Here is a 27,722-nt window from a genome sequence, read left to right as displayed (position 1 = left end):
GTATTCGGAGCGCTGGCCTCGGAGCCCACGATTGCTCCCACCTCCGAGAGACAGGAAAGTGGTTTTTCACGGTGGAAAAACTACGAGAGCTCCCAGGCTGGGGACGTTTCTGCCCGTGCCGGGGTGATAGATGGGATCGGGGTCCTTTTTAAGCGGGAAGCATTTATTAAGGCAAACGAACGTATGTGTTTCTGCAGAGCTTGAATCTCAGCTTCGGCACCTGCATTTATCCAGAACCACGGCTGCCCAAAACGCCGCGGCAGCCACCTGCACCAGAAGGCTCACGGAACGAGAGGGAAACCCTCTTCCTTGCTCCCCTCCCCAAAATATCCTGCAGTATCCTACAGTTATCCCACAAGGGCATGACTCTGACCCTTTTTAAAGCGCTCTGACGGCAGCCGTTGGAGCTCTCCTTCCCGCCAGCCCTTCCTTGGCTCTGCCACGCGTGCAGCTTCCCACGCCTCGCTGCTGCCTCCGGGCAAACGGAGGATTAATGCCCAAACCGGAGCCGCGACCCAGCCAGGCCACGAGCCAAAGGCCGCCGTGGCTGATAGGGGCTCACGGGGCTTCGAGCGGACCAAATCGCAGCTCTCCAAAGGGCATCGGCGACCGCGGGCCGAGCAGGCAAGCTCTCCTCCCTCACCCAGAGCAGCACTTGCACCAGCAGGACAAACGCACCCCACCTGAGAAGCAGCCAAACAGCACAGAGAACGTCAAGACGGACCCTCATAGAGTACCTGCCAGCATCTTATTTCGTAAGGGAAAATTCTCCTCTGGAAACACCTTACCCTCATAATCCCGTCCATTTAGCAAGCGACTGCTCTGGACCCTTCCAGACCAGGGAAGGAGGCAGGGGCACGAGTGCCTCCACGCACCCCACTGCCTCCAGAGCAGCGCTGGGGCCGTAGCCCTCCCACGCCGAGAAAGGCACGGGCTGCTCTGCGGCCATCAGCCGCCTAAAACCTCCAAAGGAGCACCGAGCTTCGGATTCGACCCTTTAGGCGAGCCTCCAGATTAAACAAGCAGGGCCCCACGTTCATGACAGCTCCATTCACACACATATAAGCTACATCTACTGGATGTCTATACGTGCCGTTTTCCATAGACACCTTTCCTCTAAGGCCTCCTTGCTTAGCGGTGGCCTCCAGGTAAGCATTCCTGATGCCAGCACAGAGCTTACACACATAACTCCATAAAGACCCCCCAAAGCTCCAGGGTTCCTTAGGCACCAGCAGAAGTGACACACATCAGCTGTCCCACCTGACCTGCGTCAGGGTGAAACGCAAGGCACAGTGCTCTCAGCAGTACTACACCACTTATGGACCTCTGGTTTTAGGTGCCTGCTGCCATCCGTGGGGGAGAGCTCTGCGCTGCTGCTCCCAAACCACTGCCTGAAAGCAAGACTGCGTCACGGCAGGTAACTGGTGCAGAGCAGATTCCCAAACAGACGTGACCCCCAGCAGCTTGGATGCGGACAGACCACGCGTTAGCAGAGCTAGCATAAAGCACCTGGCACAACCAAGGCCAAGCTTACCTTTGCAAGCCACGTTGTTCTCCGGCTCGTAACCAGCCTTGCAAGTGCAGCGGCCAATGGGAACCATCCACTCCCCGTCCCCGTTACAGTACAGTTTAATGGGCACATCCACTTCCTCAGCGTTGGGGATGCAGGTGCCCCGGGCAGTCACCAGCGAGGTGCTTTCTGCTCCCGTCATCGTCTCTGGGAAAATGGCAAAGTTCTGCACCACGCTAGGGCACTTCTTGAAGAAGACCCTGACTGACAACAGAGACATACAAGCCCCGTAGTCCTGGAAAGCCAGGTAAAAGCCATTGCGGGTCAGGGGCCCAAAACTTCTCACTTCTGTGTTCACCTTCATCAACCGGCCCCCAAAGTCCACCTGGGAGAAGCTCTCGTCAGCAGCAATGGTGTCCACTTTGAGGTAGGGTGCCTCCGTCCAGAAGGCTGACTTCTTGGTGGCAATGACAGAGTCTGTCTCGTAGTAGTAGAGGTTGAAGGTTTCCTTGCAGGAGCCAGGAACGTTGGGGAGGCTGCTGCAGTCTCGCACAGTGAAGCGCATCTCCGTGTAAATGCGGTGAGCGCCGCGCCGGTTGATGAACGTGGTGAGGAGCCAGTTGTTCTGGTTCGGCTCAAAGACATTGCACACCTGGTACGTACGGATGGTGTTCAGGTTTTCGTCGTAGCCGCTGACTTCTTCCCACTGCAGAAAGGAGAAGAAAGAGGCTGTGAGAGGGAGGCAGAGGGAACGTGCATGGCCCACGAGCCCATAGAGGCGCTGGTCACTCTAGACCGGCAGGGCTGGGGTGAAAGGAGGACTCTGAGTTAGCGTGTCTGGCTTTCACTTCTGGGACCACAAGATAAAAATCACACTTTAGTTTCTTAATTAATCTAATCCTTGGGACAAAACAGAAACAGAAGGGCTCAAGCTGCAGCAGGCCACTTGCTGGCAGAGCCCCAAGCAGAAAACACCCAATTGCCTGCTTCCGCCATCCCCTTATCTCCTCAAATGTCTTTTCCATGTGGACAATTGCATTAGTTGCCTCCAGAAGGCTAGGAGGACATAAAAGTGGGAAGAAAGATGGCCCACGCACTCAGAAGTGGGAGGGAAAGCACCACATGAGACTATGTCTTTATTAAGACCAAGTCAACGTCTGGGCTGCAGAACGTGCGTGGCCCCAGGCGCGAGGCAGAACAGTTTCACTTCCGTGAGCAAAAAAACCCAAACCAAACCAAACCAAAGCCACACTGCAGCTGAGAGGGAGAGAATATAGATTTGCTATTCGATTTATAGAAGAGCATTAATATAATCTTGGCTACAATTTCAATTAAGGGACAGCAGCAAACTGTGAATAGTCTGCGATGGCATTAGAGTCCCACAGACAGATTTACAACCTCATAATCCATTCATTTTAACTAATCCATGTTTACAGTCTCCTCGTAACAGCATTATTCATATGGCAGTCTTTAAGCAGCACTGTGAATATCATGCATAATTTCTCGGAGTGACACTATAGAAACACTCGCGCCTATTTACATACACTTATGTGGGGGCACCACCGTACACGCTCGTATTGCAAAAGAGGTAACACTGAACTGCCCTGTATCTCAGCTCTTCCCGACGAGGGAACCAGACCAACACTGCAATTCTGCAGGTTTCTGTCCTCTTCCATTTCCCTTTAAACAATCACGTTCCTCATCCGCTCCCTAAGTTCCCACCTTGTGAACTGCAGCATCGATGGAAAAACCGCATTATTGTTTTAAAACACCATCCTCTCGCAGTACACACTGCCAACAAATGAGTCAGAATATTTGCTCCCAGGTCTAACTATTGAGCTCTTGTAAGCTTAAGCAAAGATCATGGCTCAAGGTTGCGCATTGTTGTTAAGCGATGTTTACCAAACCAGCAATAACGACAGGCAAACGCATCCATCCAGCCGAGCTCTCCCCCTCGTCGCCCTGTGCCATGCAAGCAGTACAAGCACATGCTTTCCGCGGGACACAATGTGCAAATTCAACGTCCTTTCTTTATAAGGCACCTTTTCGTACGAGCAAGCTGCAAAGTCCGCCCAGCCCGGCCGGCTTGGCGTTGTTTCCCAGCCCCTTTGGAGCTTCGCGTTAGAGGCCATCACCCAACTAACGTCAGACAACGGTCTGCCTTTCAGCGCTCGCCCGTCCACCGTCAGCCCTGCCAAGCTCCGCAGGACGCGTCCCCTTCATCCGGCACGCCGCCTCTCGCGCCCCGGCCGGCGCTCACCACCCGTCTCGCTGGCGCGCGGGAGGAGACCCCAACCAACGCTCTTCTATTCGTGACGCGCGTCGGGAAGCCAGCGCTCCCCAGCTCTTTCCGCAGCCCGTTCCCTGTGGTTTTTTGGATTGCAAGTGGAGCGTCGAACCTCAGATTTGGAGTGGAGACACACCAGCAGACCTTGCCACGCTTCGGGTGCCCAATACACGGGGCTCCTGGCGTCAGGTCTCCTGGCAGAGGAGCACCTCAGGTAGGAACCACCACAGTTGGCCGCTGCGAAAGCCACAGTTAAAAGGGGACAGAGCCCGCAGGAGGGTCTCACCCACAATGCACGGGATGCATCTGCCAAACACCTCCAGGCTGCGGGCTTGCGCTGCTTTGAAGGAACCACCTGCGGTAACAGCGGGGACAAACAGAGCAAGCCGGGACCCAGCAGTTGCAAAAGACACCAGCAGAGCAGGAACCTGCCTGGACCTTCTGGGGATGTCCTAGGATGTCGAGCCAGGGCGGCTCAACGTGCTCCTGCCCGAACGGCCGTACATCGGTGCTCCCGGCTCAAGACAACCGCGCAGCCTGGGCCGCGCAGCAGGGGAAGGGAGAGACAGCAGAGATGCTCCTTCGGGGCCGAGCGCAGCGGAGGAGGCGAGCACGCGCGCCCCGGCACCCGGAGCCCCACGGCGCCGTATCAGACAGGCACCGGCGCTGCAAACGCGGCCGCGCAGCCGGGAGCGCGAGGGAACGCCGGCTCTCAAAGACGCCCGAAGGCTGGGGCCAGGCGGGATGCTCCGGCGCTACCCGGCGGCGGCTGGAAGTCCCCGTGCCGCGCCGCCAGCAGCTGCTGCTGCTAACGCTCCAACGGTGACAAATTCATTGTTTCAACAAGATCCCGCTAAATAATTCACGGGGAGCTTGGGCATTAAGACAATGTTCTTCCCCGTCTCCGCGGAGATTTAAAACACTTCCAGCTGGGAGCCTTCAAGGAGCACCCACGTCCTGGCAGCTTCCCAGCCCCTCGTCTTCCAGCCTTGCCCCGGCGGGATGCGGGCACGGTGGGACGAGGGCATCGGGGCGAGCAGCGTGTCTCCAGCCCGAGGCGAAACGAGGAGAGGCAGCGCTGCAGAGCAGCCGTGCAGCCCCCAGAGAGGCATCTGCAGGGCGAGCTGAGCCTGCCCTCGGGAGAAGGAAAGGCCACCGGGGCGTCGGGGGCACAGGGAGAAAGCACACCGAAGGCAAAGGGGGAAAAGGGGGCTCAAAAAGCAAGGGAGAAGCCCTTCATAGACAATTGCTGCTTTTCTCCCTCGTTTCTTTGCTCGTTTTCCCTTTTTAGCTGATCTTATCGCTACATTATCTATCAGCGCACCCATCCATCTAGCTCGTTATCTGCCGTCTCCTGCCTCTTTGGCCTCCTTTCGCCTTATCTCCCCCCAGCCAGGGGCTGTGCAGCATCTCACCATGTCCAGCCAGGTCTTCTCCTCTTCACCTGCCTAGAGCAGCTGCTGCTGGCAGGAAGGCCCCATCTGTCATCCCCGTCGCTATCTGCCCATCTGTGAACCTCCCCGTGCCTGTCCTGCAGACCTCGACAGGCCCTGCTCCATGCAAAACCACAATTCTTCCCCTGCGGAGCTGCACAGGAAAGCAAAGCTCACCCCCTTGCGCAACTGCAGAAAGAAGCGCCCACGTCGCCATCTCTCCGATGAGGAACGACCCTTCCTGCCACGTGCGGCCAGCCAGCAGAAGGCCTTGCCACAAGCAGCAAGGAGACCACTCTGCAATTTGCCTGCCACTAATCCATTATAGAAAAAAAAAAAACCCACAAAGGCATAGAAAAAATAAAATAAATAAAAAAAAGAGACAGGTCACCAGTAGCGAGTGGGCAGGAAGGGACCACATCAGCTCCTCAAGCTAGGACCAAACTCTCCCCATGCAGCAGATAACCTAGGGTGCCTTCCAGCAAGCAACCTACCCCAGCCCCTACGCGAGACATGCTGGTGGGTCAGAGAGCCGGGATTGCAGAAAGCCCACAAATCCCTCCTGTCCTGCACGACTTGTCACAGTCAAAATGCTGCATTTCCCGTAGCAACTTTCTTCTGCCTCTTGCAAACACCCATTTGAAAGCATCCGTTTCCTGCGCATTTGCCCAGCTCCTAGGAGTCTGCAGCACATCTCTCCAAACACCATCGGGGTGAAAATCCCATGATAAGGGGAGACAACATTTTCTGGTAAATGAAAGCTAAAAACAGGAAAACACCAAGTAAAGTTGAGGGTCTTCGCTGACTTAAAACGCAAGCAAAAACCATGCACATCTTAGTGGGACTGCATCAGACTGAGACACAGCTGAGGCCGCTTGGGTGAATTACAACACCGCAACCCCTGCTCTGGACAGCCCTTCTCCGAATATTGGCCATGACTGCTGGACAAGCGAGGAAGTGACACAAGTCTGCCCTCGAGCATTTAGTGTCGAGTATTAAATTGAACAAAACCTGAAACGCAGTGCCGTAACCGGATAGCTTCTGAAGGCTCTTGCACGCCTGGAAGGAGAAAAGGGCATTGCTCATTTTCCACTGGTGTGCAACCCAGGCCACAGCCTGACTCCACTGATCCAGTCCGATTCCAAAAATGCCCCTGCTAGATCCACAGTAGCGTCTGTGCTACCCACACTTCAGAAGCATGGATAAAATTTAAAAAGTATTCAGAAAAGGGCTACAAGAAGACCGGAAAACTCTTCTAGGTGAGAGACCGAAGTTCATCCTGGTCAATTTACTACAGGAGAGAGTAAAGTAGAGGTAGGAAATCCTTTAAAGCAGCATAAAAAGCAGTGCCATATGCCATGGTGGCACACCCGAGCTAGCATCAGATGAAAAGCAGAAAAACAAAAAGCAATGCCCACTTTCTGAACAGTGAGCTTAGTTAACTACTGGGCAGCCCCAACAGAGCTAGACCTAAGAGTTTCCTAAAGACAAATTTCTGTTTAGTTAAGGCAGAAGTTACAGTCTCAGTGCAGGAACGGAGATAGCATTATGTATTTTAATTATGTATTTATTTATACGTGTTCACATATATGCACATTTATTTAATTGGGTATCCACAGGCAAAGTTCTTTCGTCGTTCAGGTTTGTCTGAGTTTCAGACTGAATGGTCAGAAAGAGGTAAAACCAACGAATCCCAGTTATAGCTGGGTCCCAAACACTGCGTGGGAGGTCACTCCAAGAGTCCAAAGCACACCTTGAAATGCTTCCTATCTGCCCAGTGAAACGGTGCTACCAAGAAAGGCTCAGTCCACGAGCTCTGATTTTTCAGGAACGCAGGGCAAGCACTGAGACCAGGACTTATCACCACATACATAAAAAACAGCGAGCCCCAGATCGGAGCAGGAGCTTCTCTTAAGTGCTTTGTCCATGGAAAAGCCAAACGGACAACAGCAGTTCCCAGCCCATTTCTCACGGTAGGGGCAAGCAGCACCATTTCACAACCAGAAGTACGTTCTCCAACAAACATGTGGACTAATTCTATGCCTTTTTTAATAAAAGACTTGGTACCACCTCTGTATCATCACCTCTGTATGTTCTACCTGGTCCAGATCTTTCAAAACACTCGTAAAACTATGTTTCAAGGGCGTCTTACATACCTGGACAGGATTTAGTATCCACTGCATATCCACGGTACTGTTTTTTCTTTTAAAGCTATGCCATGTAGTTTTGGTGACTATATGGAAGTTGCTTTCTTTAGAAAACCTGGCCAAGCCGGCCGAGCCCTAATGAGGACTCTGGCTCGTACGCTTTCTCGTTTGGTACCGTGTCCTTCAGGCCTCAGGGATGAACCCCTCACACTGAAAGGGTCTACCAAGATAACACACATAACTAAATAAAATATATTAGATTTTTCTCCGAGGCATTTATCCGCCTCTTTAGTTCCACCGATTTAACGGAGCCATCCATCTCTCGAACCAACCGCTGACCCACCTGAGTGTCACCCCTGCTGTTGAATCCATCTCTACCCAACCTGCTATCTATCAATCTGTAATGCCTATCTATTAAGCTCGCACCCGCCTTTCCAACTGATCTTCTTCCCCCTGTCTGCTCCTGTCTTTGTCTATCACTTTCTCTGTCAGGGGAATGTGAGTCAGGTTATTTTATGCTTCCATTCCTCAAAGACTCGTATTATATAAAAAAGATGTTTTAAGTGCCTCAGGGTGTTTTGTTCCTCATTACTTCATAAAAGTGACATTAATAGCCAGGGAAGAGCACTGCTGAGTGCAATTATGGATGATGTTCCAGGTATGAAAGCTGTTTTGAGCCTGTTAATGTCTCCTAATTACAAGCCTTTTGGTACAGAAAGGGAGAGAACGCACGAGCGGGAGGATGGAGAACGGTGACTTAGCTGAACGGTTTACCTGGAAGGCGAAACGCAAGGGGAGGAGCACGTTCAGGGACCTGTCTGGATGGAGGAAAGCTCCGTCTTCTCCAGACACCAGGGCCAGCTCATAGGAGAGATGAGTTTGAAGACAGACAGTCCTGTGTGCTGGGTCAGAAGCACCCTCCCCGCCGTCCAGCTCGGATAGCAGAGACCAGCAGCGCCCAAGGGCCTGGGGGATGGAGCACGCAGGTACACGCCTGCGATACGTCCTGCCTGGACAAGCCAGCGAGGGGCAAATGCTCAGCCTGACCTCACCCCGAAAGGATCTGCTGGGCCGCCGAGACATCGCCCAGGCTCAAAGGGAGCGGGACTGGAGGTGAGCTGCCTCCTCTTAGCCGCGGGGAGGCCTGACCTGGGGCGAAAGCACTGTCACGACCCAAGAAGCAGGATGCAAGGGGCAGCTAGCACCACATCTGGCCTTTGCAACGCTCGGGCTGAGGCGTGTTGGCCAAGAGTTTCCAAACCGGTTTTGGTGCCTCCAGCTTTAAGCCCAGAGGTGTCGAAAGGCTACATTTCCTTATGGCTTGGAAGCAACAAAGCAATGTTTCAGCAACAGGAGATACTTCCTAGCTGGACCTGGACTGATGAACTTCTCTCTCTCGCTCTCAGGAAGCAGTCGCTTTCTATGCCTCTGCTCAAAAGATCTACACAGCATCAAAAAACCAAACAAACAGACAAAAAAATCTAACTGCTTTCAGTCTCTGAAGAAACCTCTTTTCTCTGGAGGGTCAGAATAGCCCCACAAAGCACCAAAGATGTTCTCTGCGCCTACAGGCAACGCTATGCAAGCATACCTCCTCCTCAGGGGAAGGACTTTCGGGAAGCAGGCCAGCGGCCGCTTCCCCTTTCATGTAGGTGCCGGGACAGCCAAGTGGTGCTGCCTCCATTTAAGATGTGCCTTAGGAAAAAGGCTTCCTCGGCATTTCTTCCTCTCATGCTGCTAGGCTGGGATCGGACAGCTGGGGAGGTGGGCAGCTGTCAGGGAGCAGCTATTCTTCATCTTTCCCCTTTTTGATCTCATTCATTGATTCTTCAAAGGTTCCTTGCAAGGCAAGGGAAAAATAGAAGGGACAACCTCCCTCTCTCTCCTCTCTCCTGTCCCCCTTAAGACCCTTTTCTCTCTGCTGCTGTGCGGAGACTTGTTAAACTACATCCCTTAAAGGACAGAGGCATCCCAAAAGACCCAAGAAGCAAAGAAGGAAACAGCATCATCTTCACTCTTTCCCCCCCAGAATAAGTCGTTCTCTGCTATTCGCTCCCATTAGAGATATCGCTCCCCCGAACAGGTAACAAATTAAGGATTTTCTAGGGTTGAGGACTTCTGGAGCGGTATTTACGCTGTTATGGCATAAGGAGGGCTGCTTGGGTCTGTAGCTTCTTTTGCAGGCGGATGTCTCCTGCGCCGGCTGGCAGCTTGCGGGAATCCCTGCCTTTGCCCAAGCGTAGGAGGCCACCAGCATCACCGTCTTGCTTTGAAAAGCGATGCGAATCAACATCTCAAGAGAAAAACCTGCAAGGCCGCACAAACGCGAAGGCAGGCGGCAGTTTTGCGGCCGCCACTTACCCCTGAAGGCGGGTTCGCCGTCCAGCCCAGCTCAGCTGTCGCCGTCCGGGTATCCATCAGGGTTTCTGAGGGCACACAAGAGAGCAAAAGCAAATGAGTCACTTCCGAAGTTTTCCGTGAAGCTACGAGCACACGAGCGTGGCTGTGCCGCAGCTCGCCCCGCATGAACGGCTACAAGAAACCTTCCACTGCTTTCGCGGAGCGCACGTTTGACCTTCTGAGCCGCACAGGAATAACGCAATCGGCCCCCTAATACAGGGAATGAACTAAAGCCGGATTCGCTCCAGAATAAACGGTGCAGGCCCTGAATCCCTGCAAACATATCGGGGTGTGACCTTAACCCGTGCTGCCACCTCTGGGGATTTTTGAATCTCCCGAGTCTAGAAGAGGAAAACAGCACTAACAACTAAAAAAGAAAAAAGAAGAAAGAAAAAAAATGCACGTGTATGACAAGCATGTACAAAACCTCGTTGCAGTTTGCCATTAATTGCCTGGAAGCAGGAGGAGCCTGGGAGAAACTCCTCCCGGGCGGGCAGAGGGCAGCCCGAGAGCCGGCAGAGGCCAGCTCGCCGGCAGCCGGCTCCTTCGCCGGCGACGTTACGCGTCCCACTCGACGCGCTGGCATCCGGCGGCTGCTGCTGCTGCTGCTGCACGCGGTTATCATCCGGCAAAGCGATTTCAAATGCCTGAATGGAAATAAGATCGCAGGAGCGCTGTTCCTCTGCCGGGGGTCCCTTTGATGGCGGATTTGATGGGAAACGTTAAAAAGCTGCAATACGGCTGACATCTCCCTAATTTTTATTTATTTATTTATTTATTTATTTATTTTAAGAGTAACAAGAAGAACAGCGAGAACAACGACACAGGGAAGCAGATGGGAAAAACCCTCCGGGTTTCATTTATTCGCTTTCAGCCGGCAGATTAACCCGCCCGATCCCCGCGTCTCGCCCAAACGCGGGGGAGAAACGGGCCGTCAGCGTGCGGAAGAGCCGCCCGTCCGCGTCCTCGTCCCCGTCCCTCCCGTTCACACCGCTTTCCGCTCCAGCCCCCGGAGGGCAGCGGCTCCCCCCGAACGAGCAGCCGGACTCTTCGGCACCGTATCGGAGCATGGGAAAAACTGGTGGCGCACGAGAGACAAACGATGGGAAAAAAAACAAAACCACAGTGTGGGCAAGAGGATGGGGAATGCTGCCGGACTGTCGCTCCGCATTTCCCCGGGAACGTTCCAGCGAGCGGGAAGTGAGAAACTCCCATCGATCTTTCCGCCCGTCCTTCTGCCCGCAGCTCCGGGAGGGGAAGCCGAAGGCACGTGACCGGGAACCCTCCACCCTGCCTCTCCTGATAAACGTTCCCGCGGAGGTTAGCGCCGGCCACGAGGGCGGGCGAGCAAGGAAAACCACCCCAATCCGCAGCAAGCAGGGGCTCCGGAGCTTGGGAAGCATCGCATCCCTGGCAAGCCCCGCGCTCGGCAGCCCACGGATCCCCATCTCCAAGCCCCTCGGCTAAACCCGCCCGCTGCGGGAAGCGCGGCCGGGCTGGGCATCGATCCCGGTCTCCACCCCGCTGCTCGGGGCAAGAAATAAAGATGTTTTGGCGGGGGGAGAGGGAGCTGCCAAGCTGCAGAGAGGTCCCCGTGCCGCAAGCCGGCTCGGCTCGGCTCCGCAGCCGGCTGCTCCCACCAAACACCGGCCGGGAGGGGAGGGGAGGGGAAGGGAAGGGAAGGGGGGGGCACAGGAAGGGCAGCCTTTTCCCAGCTCTCCAGCTCCGCTTTCTAAATGCAACTCGCAGGAACAATAGTTTGCACCTGGACAAAGCGGCGGCCAAGCGGCCCCGAGGAGCATTCCCGTCGCCGGCAGCGGCCGGACCCTTGGCACCCGCGGCGCCCGGCCAGCTGCGCGCTCCGGAGCCTCCTCTCCGGAGCCCCGCGACCGGCGGGGCCGGGTGCCCCGCTGCAAACTCGCCCTTTTCCTCCTATTCTCTTCCTCTCCAACGCCCACAGCCCCCAAAGCCGTTATTTTCGGGAAACAAAGCAGTGAGGAGCGACGGCGTCGCCAACGCCGCGCGTGCGCACGGCGGCTCCCCGGGCTTTCGCCTCGGAGGCTCCGTTGTTTCCAGCGGGACTCTGCGTCTTTCGGGGGGGAGGGAGGGGGGGTCACACTCCCAAAGTTTCCGCCACAGTAACTTGTACTTAAGCAGCTCAAAACGCATCTAAAACGGTCTGAAAAAGAAAAGGAGGCTCTGAAAGCCAACCCTAGCAGCGTGATCCTCTGCAGACCTTTTCCTGCTCAAACGCTGCTTCTGATTCCCGAGGTCGCAAGAACTGACCTCGCCACATGCAGCAAATAAAAAGTTCCAGCAAAAGGATCCGCAACCTAGCAAAACTTCCTTAAAAACCCCCTCAGTTAAATCCTCCTTTTCAGCTCAAATTCCTCTTGAGCTAACCCGAATCCCGTGACTCCCAAGGCACAGATGCCAGAAATGACTTTGAAGAGCAGGCGCCTATCCAGCCCTGCGCATCTCAGGACTCCCACGTGCTCCATCCTTGATTTTATTTCGCTTTCTGGGACTTGTACACACGTTTCCTGCTCCGGTAACCAAAATCTTCCATCAGTGCCCCCAAGACGCCACGGCCAGCTCTCCGGATCTAACGGCAGGGCGGTCACCACAGATTTCCAGCCACGGGTTTTCCAAGGGAGCTCCTTTAGAGTCACCTACCACTCGGCTGTGTCTTCCTGGCGCCCAGCGGCAGCGATTCCCCCAAGCCACAGACGTCAACATCTCCCCAGGGATCTCCATTTCATGCCTCCCCAAACCCTCCCGACAGCACTGTCTAGGCACGAGGCCCGATTTTAAGAAAACCTGGCCCTCTGCTCCAGGAAGGATGCTTCCACTGGTCAGATGGCCCGTAACCGCTGCTTCTGACCTTCTGGATCCCATGTCACACTGTGACCCCCAAGAGAAGACCACGCAGGGATGTCTACAGCCAAGCAGCTTGTAGGTAAGGCTTACAAAACGCCTTCCGTTAAAAGGGGGCTGATTGGCAGACGCTGTTGTCTCTTGTCCCACGTCAGCACGGAGGACGGACGCAGGATTCAGCCGTCGGAGCTCCCACCTGGAGGTCAAGCTCTGGGCAACGCAGTTGGGAGCGTGAATCTGCCATTCGAACCCAAGTATGGAAGAAAAACCCAACCAACCAAAACCCCTTCCAGGCTGCGAATGCTACAACCCGCTACGGGACCAGCCCGGGCGCACCGCGGCTCTCGGCGGGGGGACGAGAGGATCCCCCGGCTCAGCCGGCACCCCGCGAGCGGCACCGAGCAATCAATCACCCGGCAGCGGGGCCGAGGAGGGGAAGGCAGGCAGGGGCCAATGTAAAATTACTTTCCCCAGCCTGCTAATGAGAGGATTACAACGGCTCCGAGTCCAAGCATCATTAATCAGCGGAGCAGCCTCGCGGACACCTCGCCGCCGCTGCTTCGCTCGCACTTGTTGGCATCTCCGCTGGGGTTTCTGCTCCCCCTTGGCTGAGTTCAGCCTGCTGGTCCGGCTCTATCTCGCCTGCTCTTTTGGTCCTGCCCCTCCTTCCCTTTGGAGCATCCCCTCCATCTCACGCGGATGCTCTCCCCTCTCTTATGGCCCCCCTTCCCCTGCACGCTTTTTCTTTCCGTGCACCTCGCAGCAATCCGAGCGGCTGCAGGTTACCGCCAAACCCCATTAAGACAACTGAAGTCACTCGGATCCTGTGCAGGAGCTCCTTAATAACTCCCGGAGCAAAGCGGGAGCCATCAATCTCCCACTCTCCCTCGAGAGCAATTAGCTACCTGCCTTTTCCAGCCTCCGCCCCGCGCAGGCGCCGAGAGCCGCGCCGGGCGCTCGTCCCTGCTCCGTGGACAGCGAGAGCCGGCCCAGCGGGAGCCGCCTGCGCTCACGCGGCCCTTGGGATCCCATCCCGGATGGATTAACGGAGCAGAGAGCAGGCTCCACAGAGAGGCCATCCGAGCCCGCGCTCTCGCAAAGCTCCCGCCGCAAGAGCTGCCTCCGCGCACCGATCGCCCACGAGAAAGCTCTCGCCTGCCTCGTCCCGCTGCACCATGCGTAGCGGCTCGATCACCGGAAAGCTGCCGTGCTCCTTTTTCACCACACCAACCAAGAAGAGGGTAAAAATCAAGACCGACAGAAAACGACGCAATCGACTGGCAGAAAACAAGCCATGAAAACCAAGTCAGCTGTCTGACTCTACGCACAACCAGTTAGTACCAACGAGGCTTCTCCTCTGCATTTAATTTTCCCGGGGATCTTGACCGGTTTCCAGAGGGCAGGGTGAGCCGCGCTCCATCTCGGCTGCCGACTCTCTCCTCCCCACCGGGAAGCCATCTGCATAGCTTCAACACTCCTCTCCTCTGCGCTTAGAGCCCAGCCAGGGAGCCCCCCACCGGGACCCGGGGCCGAGCCAGCTCCCAGCCAGCCCGGCACGCTCATCCTGCTCTCCCAGGCTGCAGCACGTGCAGAAGGTCCACAGGAAAGTGAGTCATCCCGTGAACCCTGCCCGCACCGCAGGCTGCCATGCAAGTCCCTTGGGTTGGCCTTCTGGCTCTTCTGCGTTAAAGAAATAGCAGTAAAAGGTCCTGCGGGCCAGGTGAGGCAAACCTTTGCAGGCCACGAGGCGGCCCTGAGGGAGATGTCTTGGACAGATGGCATGAGAGCCTCCCTGGAAATGCTCGTGCTTCTCCAGATGGGCCGACCAGAGATGGACCGGAGTTACCCAAGGCCAAATAGCTGCTAGGTGGCTAGAGCCAAGCGTGACAAATCCCACGCCCTGCTCTGCTGGTGGCTGAACTCTGATGGCTCGGAGGAAGCCAGGAAACAGAAGGAGAAACAGAGGCATGTCAAGCCCGGTCAGAAGCAGCCCTGAAGTAGGGTATCTGTCGATTACACCGTTGATACCGTACGCAGATGAACGCCAAGTCCCCTCTCGGTGCCTCACTAGAGGCAGCAGCAGGACCCCAAGCCCTGATCTGCAGGCACCGCTCCCTGCCCCACAGCAAGCTCTTCTCCTGCCGCTCCATCCGCAACGTTTGTGCGCGTCAACGCACACTGAGGCTACGGGAGCACGGAGGAACCATCTCCCCAAGCCTCGGAGCTCCCTCCTCCTCACTGTTCAGCACTGCATATTAAAGAGCAACTGGCCCGGGGAGAGGGGTCCCGAGGAGCTAGGCACCGCTCGCCCACCCAGCCGAGACGGTCCCGGCACGCCGCGCACACGGAGGGAGGCAGCAGGCTGGATTTCAGCCTGCCTATCCTGCGTGCCATTAGCAATGGAAATAACGGCTTGTTGCAGGTGATTAATAAGGCAGTTCATAACGTGCTATCAGAAGTAACACTTACATGGTCGTCAGGAGCAGAGGTGACTGGCAAGTCACGGAGGGGTACCGGGGCAAGGCTGAGCTACTGGACATATTGCCTCCTACATCTAACACAATATTATTAGTCGTGTCACATGAAATTCGTGTCCCGCGCCCTGCGGCGGCTCTAAATCAAGGGGACAACCCCCTACAGCGAGGTTTAGCCCTTAAATGATATCGCTGTGCTTCTGCAGCGGTCAAGACATTTCCTTCCGTCGGCGTTCTGTACAACATGGTTTTCCAGTGCAGGTAAGACGTGTCTCACGGCGAGCGTGACGCACCCTGAGCTGCTAGACTCCACACCTCTACTGGCACGCTATTTGATCTCGATCACAAGTTTACCTAGAGAGGTTTCATCAGGAACAAGTGTTCTCTAGAGGCTTTAGCTGTGTGCCTGGCTCCTTTCCCTCTTCATCTGGTGCTTGTGCCTCCAAACCACCAGCGGATCTGTTCAGTGAGCCATCTGGAAGGCAAGCTCGCTTCCACAAGCTCGGGCAGACACACCGCCCCCCCCTTGCTAGGCTCTGCCTCTCCTGGGTAGGCTTCTCCCCACCCTGGGGACTCCTTCCCACAGGAGTCGAGGGATGCTGGAGATCACTGAGGTCCCCGTCCGAGATGGACGCGCTGCCCTCCGTCTGCCACAGGACCTGCAAGCTGAAGCAGGACGGCAGAGAAAGACCCTGCTGGGAGTTCCTCTCTCCAGCACCAAGCTGGCCACTTCAGGGAACTTCTACAGGTTAGAAACGTGCAGCTTTCAAGAAAATGGAGCAAGCCCTGGTGCCACAGAGGCTGTAGGTGAGAGATCCCCCTCCATCACCGGGGCAAGCAGGGGAAGGAGGAGGAACAGTGAGGAGAGCTACCCAAAAATCCTTCACTACATCTTAGGGAAAGCTTGGCTTCAATACAGCTCCAAGACTGATGGCCCTGTCTTAACCGTAGAAATTAAGCTGCCGTAGTCTGCTCTGCAATACCGAGCTATTTCTACAACCCTGCCTGCTCAAAAAACATGCTCCTCAAGCAATTCCTTCCACGTCGAAACGCCTGCGTGCCTGCTGCAGGCATGGTGGATGCCCACCAGGAGCACCGAGGGCTTGCCCATCCAAATACTCTGCCCCTGGAGATAGCATAACACGCTCACTTAGGAGCAGACAAGTCCACTGTTAGAGACTTGAGCTTCCACTGAAAGCAGCTGACCACGCTGTAATGGCTGAAGCCCTCGTTAGAGAGAAGATGAGCTTTGTTACGGAGAGCTAAGCTCTGTTAGAGTGAAGAATCTTCAGCTGTATACAGTAGATTTTCTTTAATGGACACATTACTTTAAACTAAGCCTTCACCATCTGTTCCACTCCCTAATTATCAATACAAAAACAAACGTCTACTCACAATTACACTAGTAACAAGTAAAGATGCCAGCAATTAGAATGCACGAACATACTCTTTGTGGAGCAGAATATCCATCTGCGATGTTATTCTCACGTTCCAGACACAAACCAGGCGGGGAGGATTTGCTGCTCTTGACAGCAGCGAGTTGTCTTCCCGGGCTTGCATGGGCTTCCCACACCTTCCTTTGCAAAAGCAAAAGATGCAAGATGCAATCAAGGCCAAACTCGGAGCTGACGTCCACGTTGGGATAAGCTACATCTCAGAGCAACAAACAGTAAGCTGGCATAACTCAAACAGCAGGGTGAAATAAGAATCTCAGAGCAGAAATAGTGAGTAGCCAGAGGCTGAACAGAGCAGTGCGAGATAAAATACAGAGCAAGGCCTTCATTTCATATCATCTGATGCCATCTTGTTGACTGCTCTTCCCAATAGGGTACAAGATTCTTCCAGGAAAACCTTTCTGAACCTCCATGAAGCAAAGCTAAGCTCATTTCTTGAAATCCCCTCCCTGAGCTACAGATTGAAATCCACATTTTAGACCTCTCCAGTGTAGAATATTCTTGACAGTTACACAGTAGAAAAAGGTCTAACTCATACAGATTTACGGCCAGCCTCGAAGGAGTGGAGTTCCAGTATGGGCAGAGAGAGAGAGAACGTATTTGAAGTCTGGCAAGTGCCAAGGAGGCAAACAACCTAATCTTGCTTCAACATTATAATGTGGAAGGCAAGAGATATAACAACAAATTTTCTGCTCAGGGAGGCTGTGAAAAAACTTCTATTACTGCTGCATTTTTCCAATAGATGGCTGAGAGACATAGTCCCTCTCCCAAAGCAAACAAGCAGCAGCTCTCATTCCTACAAGAAAATAACGACAGGAACTAGCCTCGGCACTAGAAAGCAAGTGCTTGGGCATATGCAAAAAGACACAGGCATGTCTAAGACGACCAAGAGGAAAAAAATTAGAAATTAAGCAAAATAAGGAGAGAGAAGCATTGATAACAACAGATGGGTAGAGGGAGATTCAGAAAGCATGCCAGCTATTGGAAATAAGCCCCCCAAGATGCGTGGGGAGCCGAGAGGTCTATGTGGGTAGCTGAAACTTTGGGGAGAGAAGTGAGAAAAGAAGGTAGCCATCACCTGGGGGACAACGCACACGGCCGTGCAGGGGAGAAGAGGAGGCAAGGGATGGGGACACTGAGCCAGTTGGCTCCTGATCCCTCGCGCCAGTTAGGCACAGATGCATATGAGTTACTGGCCTCAACTTAATAAGCGTCCGCATCCCACCAGAAATGAATCTGTGCTATCTAGCATCCTTTCTGGGGCAACGGGATCAGCATCTGAAGGACCTTTGTTCTCAGTTTGGAGGCAGACAAGGGGGGGGTATGGAGTCACAGAGCACAGGGGTTGGCACCAAGCGAATCTCACCTTTCTGTGAAAGGGTAGGAGATGATGAAGGAGAGGAAAAATTACTCTTGAATGCTCACAGAAATCTCAGATCCCCCTGCGCCCTGGAGAACCAGCTGCAGGGAAAATCCTGCTCAATCCTGGCATCGCAGGGAAACGTGCTCAGTCCCTGTGTCTGATCAGCTTGGTAAGGACAGAGGATGCTCTGCCTGTGGCATCTTTGGAGACTTATCCTGATGTGCCCCCACAAAGCATCTACTGAACTTGAGCAAGTGCTGAAGTGGTCAACGCACATTCGAGCCCATGGGCACATCCCCTGAGCAGTCCCTGTCCCATCGCACGACCTTCTAAAGGGAGACAGCAGCAAGACTTTTTTCATAAGCAAAGTACCACATTTCCCCCTGTATTTCATGCTCAGAAACAGCTGAACTTTTTTTTTTTCCACCCCCCTTTCTCTCCTGAGAGTTTCAGCAAAATCGGCCCAAGGCAGATGCACAGCTTGGGAAACTTCAGTCCAACTTTGGTTACGTTATAAGGAAAAGGGAACAATACAAAAATAAAGCCAAGAGGCTTTATTATTTAGCATCGGTCTTTGTAATATCAACTGAAATCACGCCTCAGTTCTGCCTTCCTGTGGTTGTCATGACCGCAAGAGGTTCAGTCAAGATTACACCACGGCTTTCATCACTAGTACCTATACGCTCACTACTTGTATCCTTTGAAGTGCAAGGGTCTAGATGCAGAGTCTCTCACTGCAAGTGGAAAATGCCGCAGAGGTGCCAGGGGAATAGCTGATGAATTCAGTTCTCACTGTCCGCCACAAACAAAAAGAACTGGAGTTCAAGCAGGTACCAGCAGGTTGCCTGAACAGTTTTGGGTTGCTCTCCATGACCATCATAGCACGTTTCTGACCACCGTGCTCCAAGGAGGCAGATCCCGCGTTACAGTCCACTTTTGCCTACGCAAGGTTTCGATATATCCTGGGCTTCAGATTAATTTGGAACAAGAAAAGCAGGAATAAAGCATACGTGCAATTCTACCACAGGGACAGAGACAGCCAGCTACTCAGCACACATCTGACCCAAAAAAGTCTTTTATTCAGGAGAACTCTCCGTCTGGTTTTCATTTCTAATTGGAAGGGAGGGCAGGCTCATCTGAGCTCCGCGGCTCGCCTCTCTCGCACAGTGAATGAGCTGGCGGCTCCCACCAAACTGTGCATTTTGAACACTGTGACATCTCTCAAAGCTCTCCCACAACTGCTAGACATTTTAATTACGGTGCTGGAGAGGCGGGCAGGGTAAGAACAGGATCACCCTTTTCCATTTGATAAGCACTGCTCTTCTTAATAGTTTCCTAAGAGCACCAGCTTCCAAAAGAGCCGCTTACAGTATCTATACACTTTCAATCAAAAATATTACAGCAACAACTAATTATGTCCCATCATTCCCATGGCTCTTTGCCTTTAATGGTGCATTTTGCTGCTACAGAATTACAGGGAAACTGCTCTGGAAGTGCATAACGAGCTATCCCCATCAATCTCCCGTGGATTCATTATGAAGGATTATCCACAGAATAACAAACCAAGTTCAGAACATAGAGGACACGTTAAACAACAAAAAAATCCAACACGAAACATCATCTGCCCGGTGTTTTGAATGAAAGCACCAGCGCTTTGGGGTCTTTATGATGAATCTTTCATAAGAGCAGATACATCTGCTGTACGAAGACGTCTTAGCTGTGACAACATCATGCCTAGCCACCGGCCTATGTAAGCAGGTCTGCGCCAGCAAAAATTTGCTTTGCGCTGGAATGGAAAAAATATCTATCAGCTGAGCATAAACATACTGTGTCGATTCGCGACAGGCTACGCGAAGCTGCGGCCAGGCAGCGCAGCCCCGGCCCTCCTCTGGCATCTGCCGTCAACGGCATGGATTTCGATGCACGGTGAAGATGCTGCATCACAGCAGGGCCTGCAACAACTTAATGAAGCTCAGGATTGGGTGTGTTTGCTCAGCAACTGTATAACAACTTTGTCAATAAACTGCTGCCTGCTGCGACTGTTGGATGAGATGCTCTAATTACGAGGAGCAACCACTGCCTATATCGGGATATGCTCCGTTGAAATATGCTGCTTGACGCAGCTGAAGGCGCCTGAAATACCTGCCCGAATTTCTGTGAGCGTGCACACAGAGCCACCCGCTTCGTATCAGGCCTCAGGAAAACAAGGACAAAAACACCCTCCACCAAGCCCGGTGCCTGACACAGGCTTAAAAAACAGGAAATTCAGGAAGCAGCGTTCCCCAGTTTGGACCATTGTGAACCAGGCACATTTACCGATGCTGAACGGCTTTCTGGCCGTCCCAGGAGGGGCTGTGCAGAGCCGGGTATTTTTAACAGGCGGCAAGAAGCTACGTCCGCTGCGTACACGAGCTAGCGCTGGCCTGGTTGCGACGCGAATGCTTGCAGCGATCGTTTTTTCCAACCGCGATGTGTTTTTTTCCCCCCTTCTCGTGGAAAACCAGACCCGTTTAACGCCTAGGAGCCGGCCCAGGCTCCGTTACAGCAAACTCAGCAGCTCTCCCGCGGCGGAGCAGCAGCGGGTCTCCAAACGTGCGTGCGCTGTGCATTCAACACGCGCGCACAAAGCGGCGACCGGCTGCCAAAGCGAAGAGCGCGCGGCGACGCCGAAGACAAGGAGGGCTAACGGCGCCGCGGGGGCGGTACGGCTAACCGAGGGGCAGGGGACGCCGGGGCAGGAGGTTGCGCGCACGTCTCTGCTCGGTTTTCATGCTCTAAAGGGGCTTGACCCAGCGCGAGGCTGCCGTGTTGGACTAGCTCAGCCGGAGCAAGGCAATCCATTTATCATAATCCTACCGAGACAAGATACAGTGAATCAAAGAGACAACCTGCCTGCAAATAAATTATGGGGGGGGGAGGCAGCGGGAAGGAGAGAAATAGAGAGAAAAAGCGAGAGAACTGCAGAGGGAGAGATAAGAGGGAGGGAAGGAAACCGAGAGAAAATTACAAAAAAAAGCAGGCATCACAAGGAAAAGAGACAAAGAGGACCAGATCAGCTATAAAGATAAGAGAGGGAAGATAGCGCTTTTAATACCTTATTTTCCAAAATACAAACCACTTTTAAAAATTTGGGAACAAGCTTTAACCTGAGCTCAAACAAGACATACGACGCAGGGAAAAATCTCAGGTTTCAAGTAACACATTATTCTCAAACAAAAAGAGCTCATTTGCTCCCGCACTGACGGAATATAAGTCTCCACTATTACACCATTGTAATTATACACAGGCCAGATATGCAAAGCATGCACAGACTACAGAATAGACTATAGTCCACACTCCAGGACCACAGGGAGGTGTTTACAGATCCGCAGAGACGCGCTGCATCTCAGCAAGGCGTAACGACTCCACTAAAACAGCGCAGGAGCGATTCCGGGGTCTAAAGAGACAAGGCTATCTTTCAGGAGAACATTTTCTAGAACAATGTCACTATGCATTTAAATCCTCCTCTTTGCTTTCTCAAGCCTGGGTTGCCAACAGACGTCACTTAACTCCACAGCCTGCCCCAAAAATCACCATATGTCAAGCTTGGCAGATCCTCATTTCATCCTCCAGAAGGCTTTGAACAGGAACTCAGCCACCCAGAGATGGGCACGAGCCTTCCAGTAAACTTTAAACTCTGAAAGAAGCAAAACTGTTTAGAGGAAGTAGTACCCTCCAATTTGAGCTCCATCTAAACGGTGTGAGAAGATCTGGCTTTCACAAAAGATTTTCTTGTGTGTAGATTGGGGAAGAGAAAACGTTTGTGGGAGCTAGCTGAACAGACAGCTTCACAGAAGAAGGTGGTTTGCACGTCCCATATGAAATGTCCTGCACCAGTGAGCAGTCCTTGATGGCTATTTGCTATTCCAGCTTTCAGCACAGCTTTGGGGCACGCATGCCCCCATCTCAGCAGGGATCTCTACACCACCAGTTAGGAGAGTGCTCAAGCTTGAGTTTATGGCCAGATCTCTTCACCAGCTGCACTGTTTCCAGCAAGAACACCCTCCAAAGTGGGTATGGCTGAAGGTCGGGAGCCCAAGGACACTCCGTCCCTTGCCATGCAGTCCAGGTGGTTTTGGCATAAGCTGGGTTCAGCCACCTCATCCCGCACCACTAGATCTCCTGGGTGGGGACCAGCTGGCCTGGATAAGCATCTCAACAGCAAAGCGAGCAATGGAGATCCATTACCCCAATTCACCGCACATCCAAGTTAGACCACATCATCTTAAGGGAAGCAAGGATAAACCAAACATTTGGGAGAACTTGCTCTAACTCCCACAAAATGGCTTCACTGTCTGTTTTGTCTAAAGCCTTTGTTGGCCTCTCGGATGGAACACATCAAACTGTTGCTTTTCTCTGATATTAGATGACAAATTATCAACATAAGTTGCTGCAGCCTGATTAACAGCAGTGGGTAGTTACGGGCCAAACAGAATCATCATCAGGAACGCACCATTCAGAAAATGTAGCCTTTAACTTCTCAATCTTCTCCTTGGTCAGGACTGATTGAATGTTTTCCAAAAACTTGGATATGAATCACAGAGGCTTGATATCAAACTCAACAGCTTTGTATTTTTTGCTACCCAAAAACTACATACCAGCTTCACATGCACATGACGTGCTTCAACCAATTTGTATGGAAGCAAGTGAGTTAATTCAAGAACTCTGCTCTTGGGGAGATGGGGATTGTTTTTTACCCACGTTGTATCAGTCCTTTAAGGCTGTGGCCAGATCCTGGCCTGGCCTATTACCTGGTAGGCCCTGACCTGAAATGTGATGACACTGGGCATCCCAAGTGACAGAAAGTCGAGGGATAGCAGGTCAAAGCACACTGAGAAAGGGAGAGGATGTCTAAAACAGCTTCTTCAACCTCCCGCAGCAGCAGACTGAGAGAAATCCTACTTTGCCTTTAGACAAATCAGTGATGCACCATGGCTTACTGTGAGCATCCTTGTTTGGTCTCCTCTTCTTCAAAAAGGGGGAGGAAGGTGTGGCAGAAATAGCCATCGTCGGAAGGAAGCAAAGTAGGGTATCAGAAAGCGAGGACCTCCATGAGAAAACAAATAAGAACAAATAAGTTTGAGATTTCAAAGACAAGGGCTGCCAAAGCCCAGCAAGTTCAGCAGAACTGGGCTCTTAACCAACAGATTTCTTGGGAAATGATAGCCTATAGAGTTAGTTAGCGAACTGAGAAGACAGAGCAGCCATAAACATCAATAGCATCCTCGATTGCACTTGTTAGGATAAATTAAAAGGACGAGCAGCCTTCACGCCTCAGCGCACAGGACATTCACCCATGGGATTACAGAGGGATTTCCTTGGAATTATGCTCAGCTAGGGGACCTGGTCATATACGTGTTTATGTGTATTATGGCTGCGTCACGCTTGGCTACAAAGGCGACCTTACTGGCCACTAGCAGAGATGCAACGCCAGAATAGGTGCAATAAATTTTGCTGAACAAACACCCCAGAGCTGTCCTCCCTTTTCCTGCGGCTCTCTTTCCAGTGGATTTATTTTGCCTTATTCCGGGATAGCACCGCCTATGAGGAAAGCTCTAAAAATCAAAACATTTATCCTGCATTTCCCTACAAGCGGTTATTTCTTTAGAGAATCAAGATGACTCACTGTCTTGGACTGTATTCTCCAGAAAAGCTTCAAGCTTGCTACAAAATCATGCATCTCACACAGCCCTAAATCTAAAATGCCAGCCGCACTGTCAAAGAGCCCTTACTACAAGAGATGCACCTGGGATAGTCCAGCTCCTATTTACTAGATCTTATTTTAAAATGTCAAAGGGATTCTGCATGAGCTATGAACATGACAGACTGCTCAAATGGCAAACAAGCACAGTTTATTGACTCTGGGGTTAAAAACTGAATTCTTTTCACCCGTATACACCTCCTCCTAAATCAATGCTGCAATGAAGTCCTTGGCATTTTCCCCAGACATCAAATTCTTGGGAAAAGCCATCCGACACTGTCATCAGAGCACCCTCCTCCGCTGCTCCTCCCTGCTATCTCGGTACCCTCGGGTTTCCGCACCTCTCCCTTGCTCGGCCCCGGCCAAGACACTCAGCACAGTCGCCTGAGCCTTGCAGCCTTGGACCCCTCAGACGAAATCGAGAGCGGTACAGAGACCAGGCAACCTTCAGTCCAAAGACCCAGCACGAGAGCTCGCTAGCAAAAACCTCCCTCAACAAATGAGGCAACGGGCTTGGCACCTCCTGGCACTGCCCCGTGGCGCTCATACTTCATATTTTTCCTGTCACAAGAAATTCGCTGCACCAGAGGTACACCGGGACTTCACCTTACTGAGCAGACCTCTTCCAGCATCTGTGCCATTAGTCCGTATTCGTATTCCCACCTTATTACATAGCCCACCATCCACGCCACGTGGCCCCAACCATCTGACCTAGCACTCAGAGCACTACTCGTTCACTAAACGTACACTTTTTTCCCCTGGCTCTTGCCACCCATCTGCAGAAATACCACTCCGAGACCAGATCTCGTTCTTACAGGCGTTTGGAGGTGCATGGCACTGCCTTGTGCACGTGTGGTGCTACGCAAGGACAGCTTCAACACGGAGGAAGGGCTCCTGCCTGCGGCTCTGGGTGCCCCTGGGTCTGACCTGCCCGAGCCGTCGCAGCAGAGCTCACCCCATAGGTCCAGCTCCAGGGAAAGGGATTTAGCGTTTTCCCTCTCCCAAACTGAGCCCGTTCCTTGTGGAAGGTTTTCTTGAAGGACCTTGACTGCTGTCCAGGGTGGCTCTGCCTTGATCAGCCTCAGCCATGGGCGCATTTATCGTAGATAGACATCGCAGCATGGAAGCAAGCAAGCTCCTTCTCCGCCATCCCCTCGAAGGGTGAGAACAGGCTTATGCACCCGCAGGCTGGACAGCAAGACGGGATAATCCCAGGGGCTCCTTCCGCTGCCGCCTCAACCCCTCCCCAACGCCTCCACTTCCCCGAGTCCTCTCCGACATGCCCCGTAGAGGAGAGGAGCCCCAAACTGGTTTCTCCCACAGCTATAAAAGAACAGAAGTTTTTAGAATATTGTCAAGTCTGATAACAGGCACAGCCCACTCGTGACTTTCCCGATGGTCCTAGTGCAGAGGATCCCCCAAGTTAGCTTAAACCTCCTGTTTTTCCCCCAAAATGAACGGAGATACGCATACCGGAATACAGCGCGAGCAGGCACAGCTATAGGGGAAGAGATACAGTGGTGGGAAAACTTGGCTCTTCAGCTGCTTGCAGCCACTGTGGTGGGGGCTTTTAATCTTGTTATTATTATTTATTGCCCCCCGGCGTAACCCTGCCAGGAACGCCATCCCCGGAGCGGGGCTGGCCCCATGGCCGCCGGCGCAACGCTCCCCCGGCGCCGGCACCCTCCCTGGCCACCCGGACGGCCCCATCACCGCACCGAACCAGCCCAAAGTCCCCTGCTTGCGTAGGGAAGGCGACCGCCGGCGGCCTGATCCCCGGCATCGAAAGTAACGGCTCGCGGAGGGGGGGGAAAAACGCAGCTTTGGACGGGCGAGCGCGCGGCCGGCGGCACGGCACGGCATGGCGTGGCACTCGGGGGCAGCTTTCCCGCGCAGCGCCCGCCCCGCGGCCGCCTTGCCCGCCTGGCCTCCGAACGGCACCGAGGCTGCCGCCGGCTTTATTCCGTGCTGCTGGGTTTTTTTTAATGCAGCCGCCGCCACGTACCCGACGTACCAAAGCCTTCAGAGAAGCCGGCCAACTATTCTCATGTGTAAATAAGCACCGAACAAGGAGAAGAAAAACAAAAAAAAAAACACAAAGAAAAACAAAAAAACCCCAACACGCGGTAGTCTGGGACTGTGTCCCGACAATACTCCGTTCTTGCCTGCTCGGGCTCGGGAGAGCGAAAGGGGAATCCAGGAGAACAGGAGCGGAAGCAGGCGGCGACGCGCTGGTTGCAGCGGGAGGGGATGAGCTCAGCACCCGCCGCCGGAGCGCAGCGCGGGAGCCGCCGGGGGGGCGGCGAGGAAACAGCGGCGCCGCAGCGAAAAGAACAGCTGTAAAAAGCGCGGCGACGGCGGCGAGCCCCCGCGCGCGAACCCCCCCCGCCCGCCGCCCCGCGCGGCCCCTCCAAGCCTCGCGCCCCGCCGCTGCGCCGAACGGAGTCGGCTCGCGGGCGCAAACGAGGCCAGCGGCGGGGACGGGGAGAGAGAAATCTGGGCGGCGGCAGTGGCGCGCGGGGAGCTCCTGGGGACGCGCCGGGCGTTTGCACCCCGGCCGGGCAGCTTTGGTTTTTCTTTTTTATTATTATTATTATTTTTTTCTTCTAATGATACTTTAAACGAAGCAGCAGCCATCCTGCTATCCAAGGCCAGAGCAGGAAACGACTCCCAAAGCGCCTTGCAAACCAAACCGAACCTCTCCGATTGCTTTGCAACGACTTGCAAAAGCAAAAAAAAAAAAAAGTGGGATTTAAGGCAGCTTCCCGTTCCTTATTGCGTTAGGTGGCGGCGGCGGCGGCGGGGGTTCAACGCACAGCGTGGCACCTCCAGAGCCTCGTAGGCACAGCAGCAAACCAACGTGTCTGGCGCGCGGGTCTGATCGAATCTCCGTGCTGCATTAAAACAAGCTTGAGACGGAAAGAGAGAAGCAGGAGGGGAAGGGGAAAAAGAAAAAAGAAGAAGAAAAATCCTCCACAAGGACTCCACTTTTAAGACCTGGCCAAGGGGGCCAACGGCTACGGGCTGCAACCGCCCCACGGCCTCTCCCGAAAACTCGGCTACCGACGCGAGCAGCCTTTAGGTCCGTATTTACGTGACAGCTGGTCGACTGAGTAAATAACAAAACGCGTTTGCCAAGATTTCTCTACGCCCGTTTATGCGATATACTGCGTCGACTCCGCAGGGCCAAGGAAGGCGCGCGACGCCCTCCCCGAACGTGCCTACGGCTAAGAGGGAGCAGGAGAGCCTCCGCGCCCCGCTGGACCAGGCCCGGCCCATCGAGGAAGCCCGTTTTAACTTAATTTAGCACAGCCGTGGTCCTTCGCGTGGACCGAGTCTCCGACAGCCAGGGAAGGACTTGGGTCTCCAGCCCCTACCCACCACGCTGAGGTTGCCAGCATGGATTTTCACGTTGCCGCCTCGTCTCGGAGGAAGAGAGAAAAAACCCGCGCGGGACGTTCCGCACGCGGAGCCGGAAGGGCGCGATTTCGCTCGGGAACCCGCTCGCCCGCCCCGGGCTTTGGGCAGGGGGAGCGCGAGCGGCCGCGGCGTCCGACGGCGCTGCCGCTGGGCGAGCGCCGGGGAGCGGCTGGCAGGAGACGCCGCTTGGCGCCCGTCCCGCCCCGCACACGCCGCCTCCAGCCCAGACGCCCGCGCGAGCGCAAGCTGGGAAAAGACTCTGCGGGAGCAGGCATGAGGGAGAGCCATCTGGGAGCTGGGAGCCGGGCCAGCACCGGGCTCCGGGGATTTTTTCCTTTTTTTTTTTTTTTTTTGCCTTGCTAGGACAGCTTCCTTCCTGACCGCACGGGAAAGGGAGCGGCCAAGATCCCATCAAAAACTTCGTTGGGGGAGGAGGAGGAGGAGGAGGAGGAGGAAGGTGCAAGGAGAGAAACCCCTCGGCGCCCCCAAAGCCGAGCCGCGTTCCCCTTTCCCCGCCGTTGCTCTCCAAAGCCATCTCCGAAGCGGCGTCAGCTGATGAAGAACTTCCCGGCGAGCTCATCTCCATACCCCTCTTCTCCTGATGACACTGACCCATC

At 53.9% G+C, this 27,722-nt stretch overlaps 1 protein-coding gene across 4 annotated transcripts in view; it reads right to left on the bottom strand.

Annotated features, from left to right (window-relative positions):
- Positions 1–27,722, bottom strand: part of EPHB1 (EPH receptor B1) — a 119,372-nt gene that overhangs the window by 77,657 nt on the left and 13,993 nt on the right. For all 4 annotated transcript variants that reach the window (XR_010885061.1, XR_010885063.1, XR_010885062.1 and 1 more), the window contains exons 2-3: positions 9,739–9,803; positions 1,535–2,216 (exon numbers count right to left, since the gene is read on the bottom strand). Coding sequence is in view for 1 of the 4 variants with exons in the window: in XM_067302053.1 (XP_067158154.1) it covers positions 1,535–2,216; positions 9,739–9,803 (747 nt within the window). In the remaining 3 variants the exon portion in view is untranslated. The remainder of the gene's footprint in view (positions 1–1,534; positions 2,217–9,738; positions 9,804–27,722) is intronic.

The sequence above is a fragment of the Apteryx mantelli genome, chromosome 9, assembly GCF_036417845.1.
Source record: "Apteryx mantelli isolate bAptMan1 chromosome 9, bAptMan1.hap1, whole genome shotgun sequence".
Classification (NCBI taxonomy): Eukaryota; Metazoa; Chordata; class Aves; order Apterygiformes; family Apterygidae; genus Apteryx; species Apteryx mantelli.
Note: the sequence above shows the minus strand (reverse complement) of the source record. Positions and strands in the feature narration are given on the sequence as shown.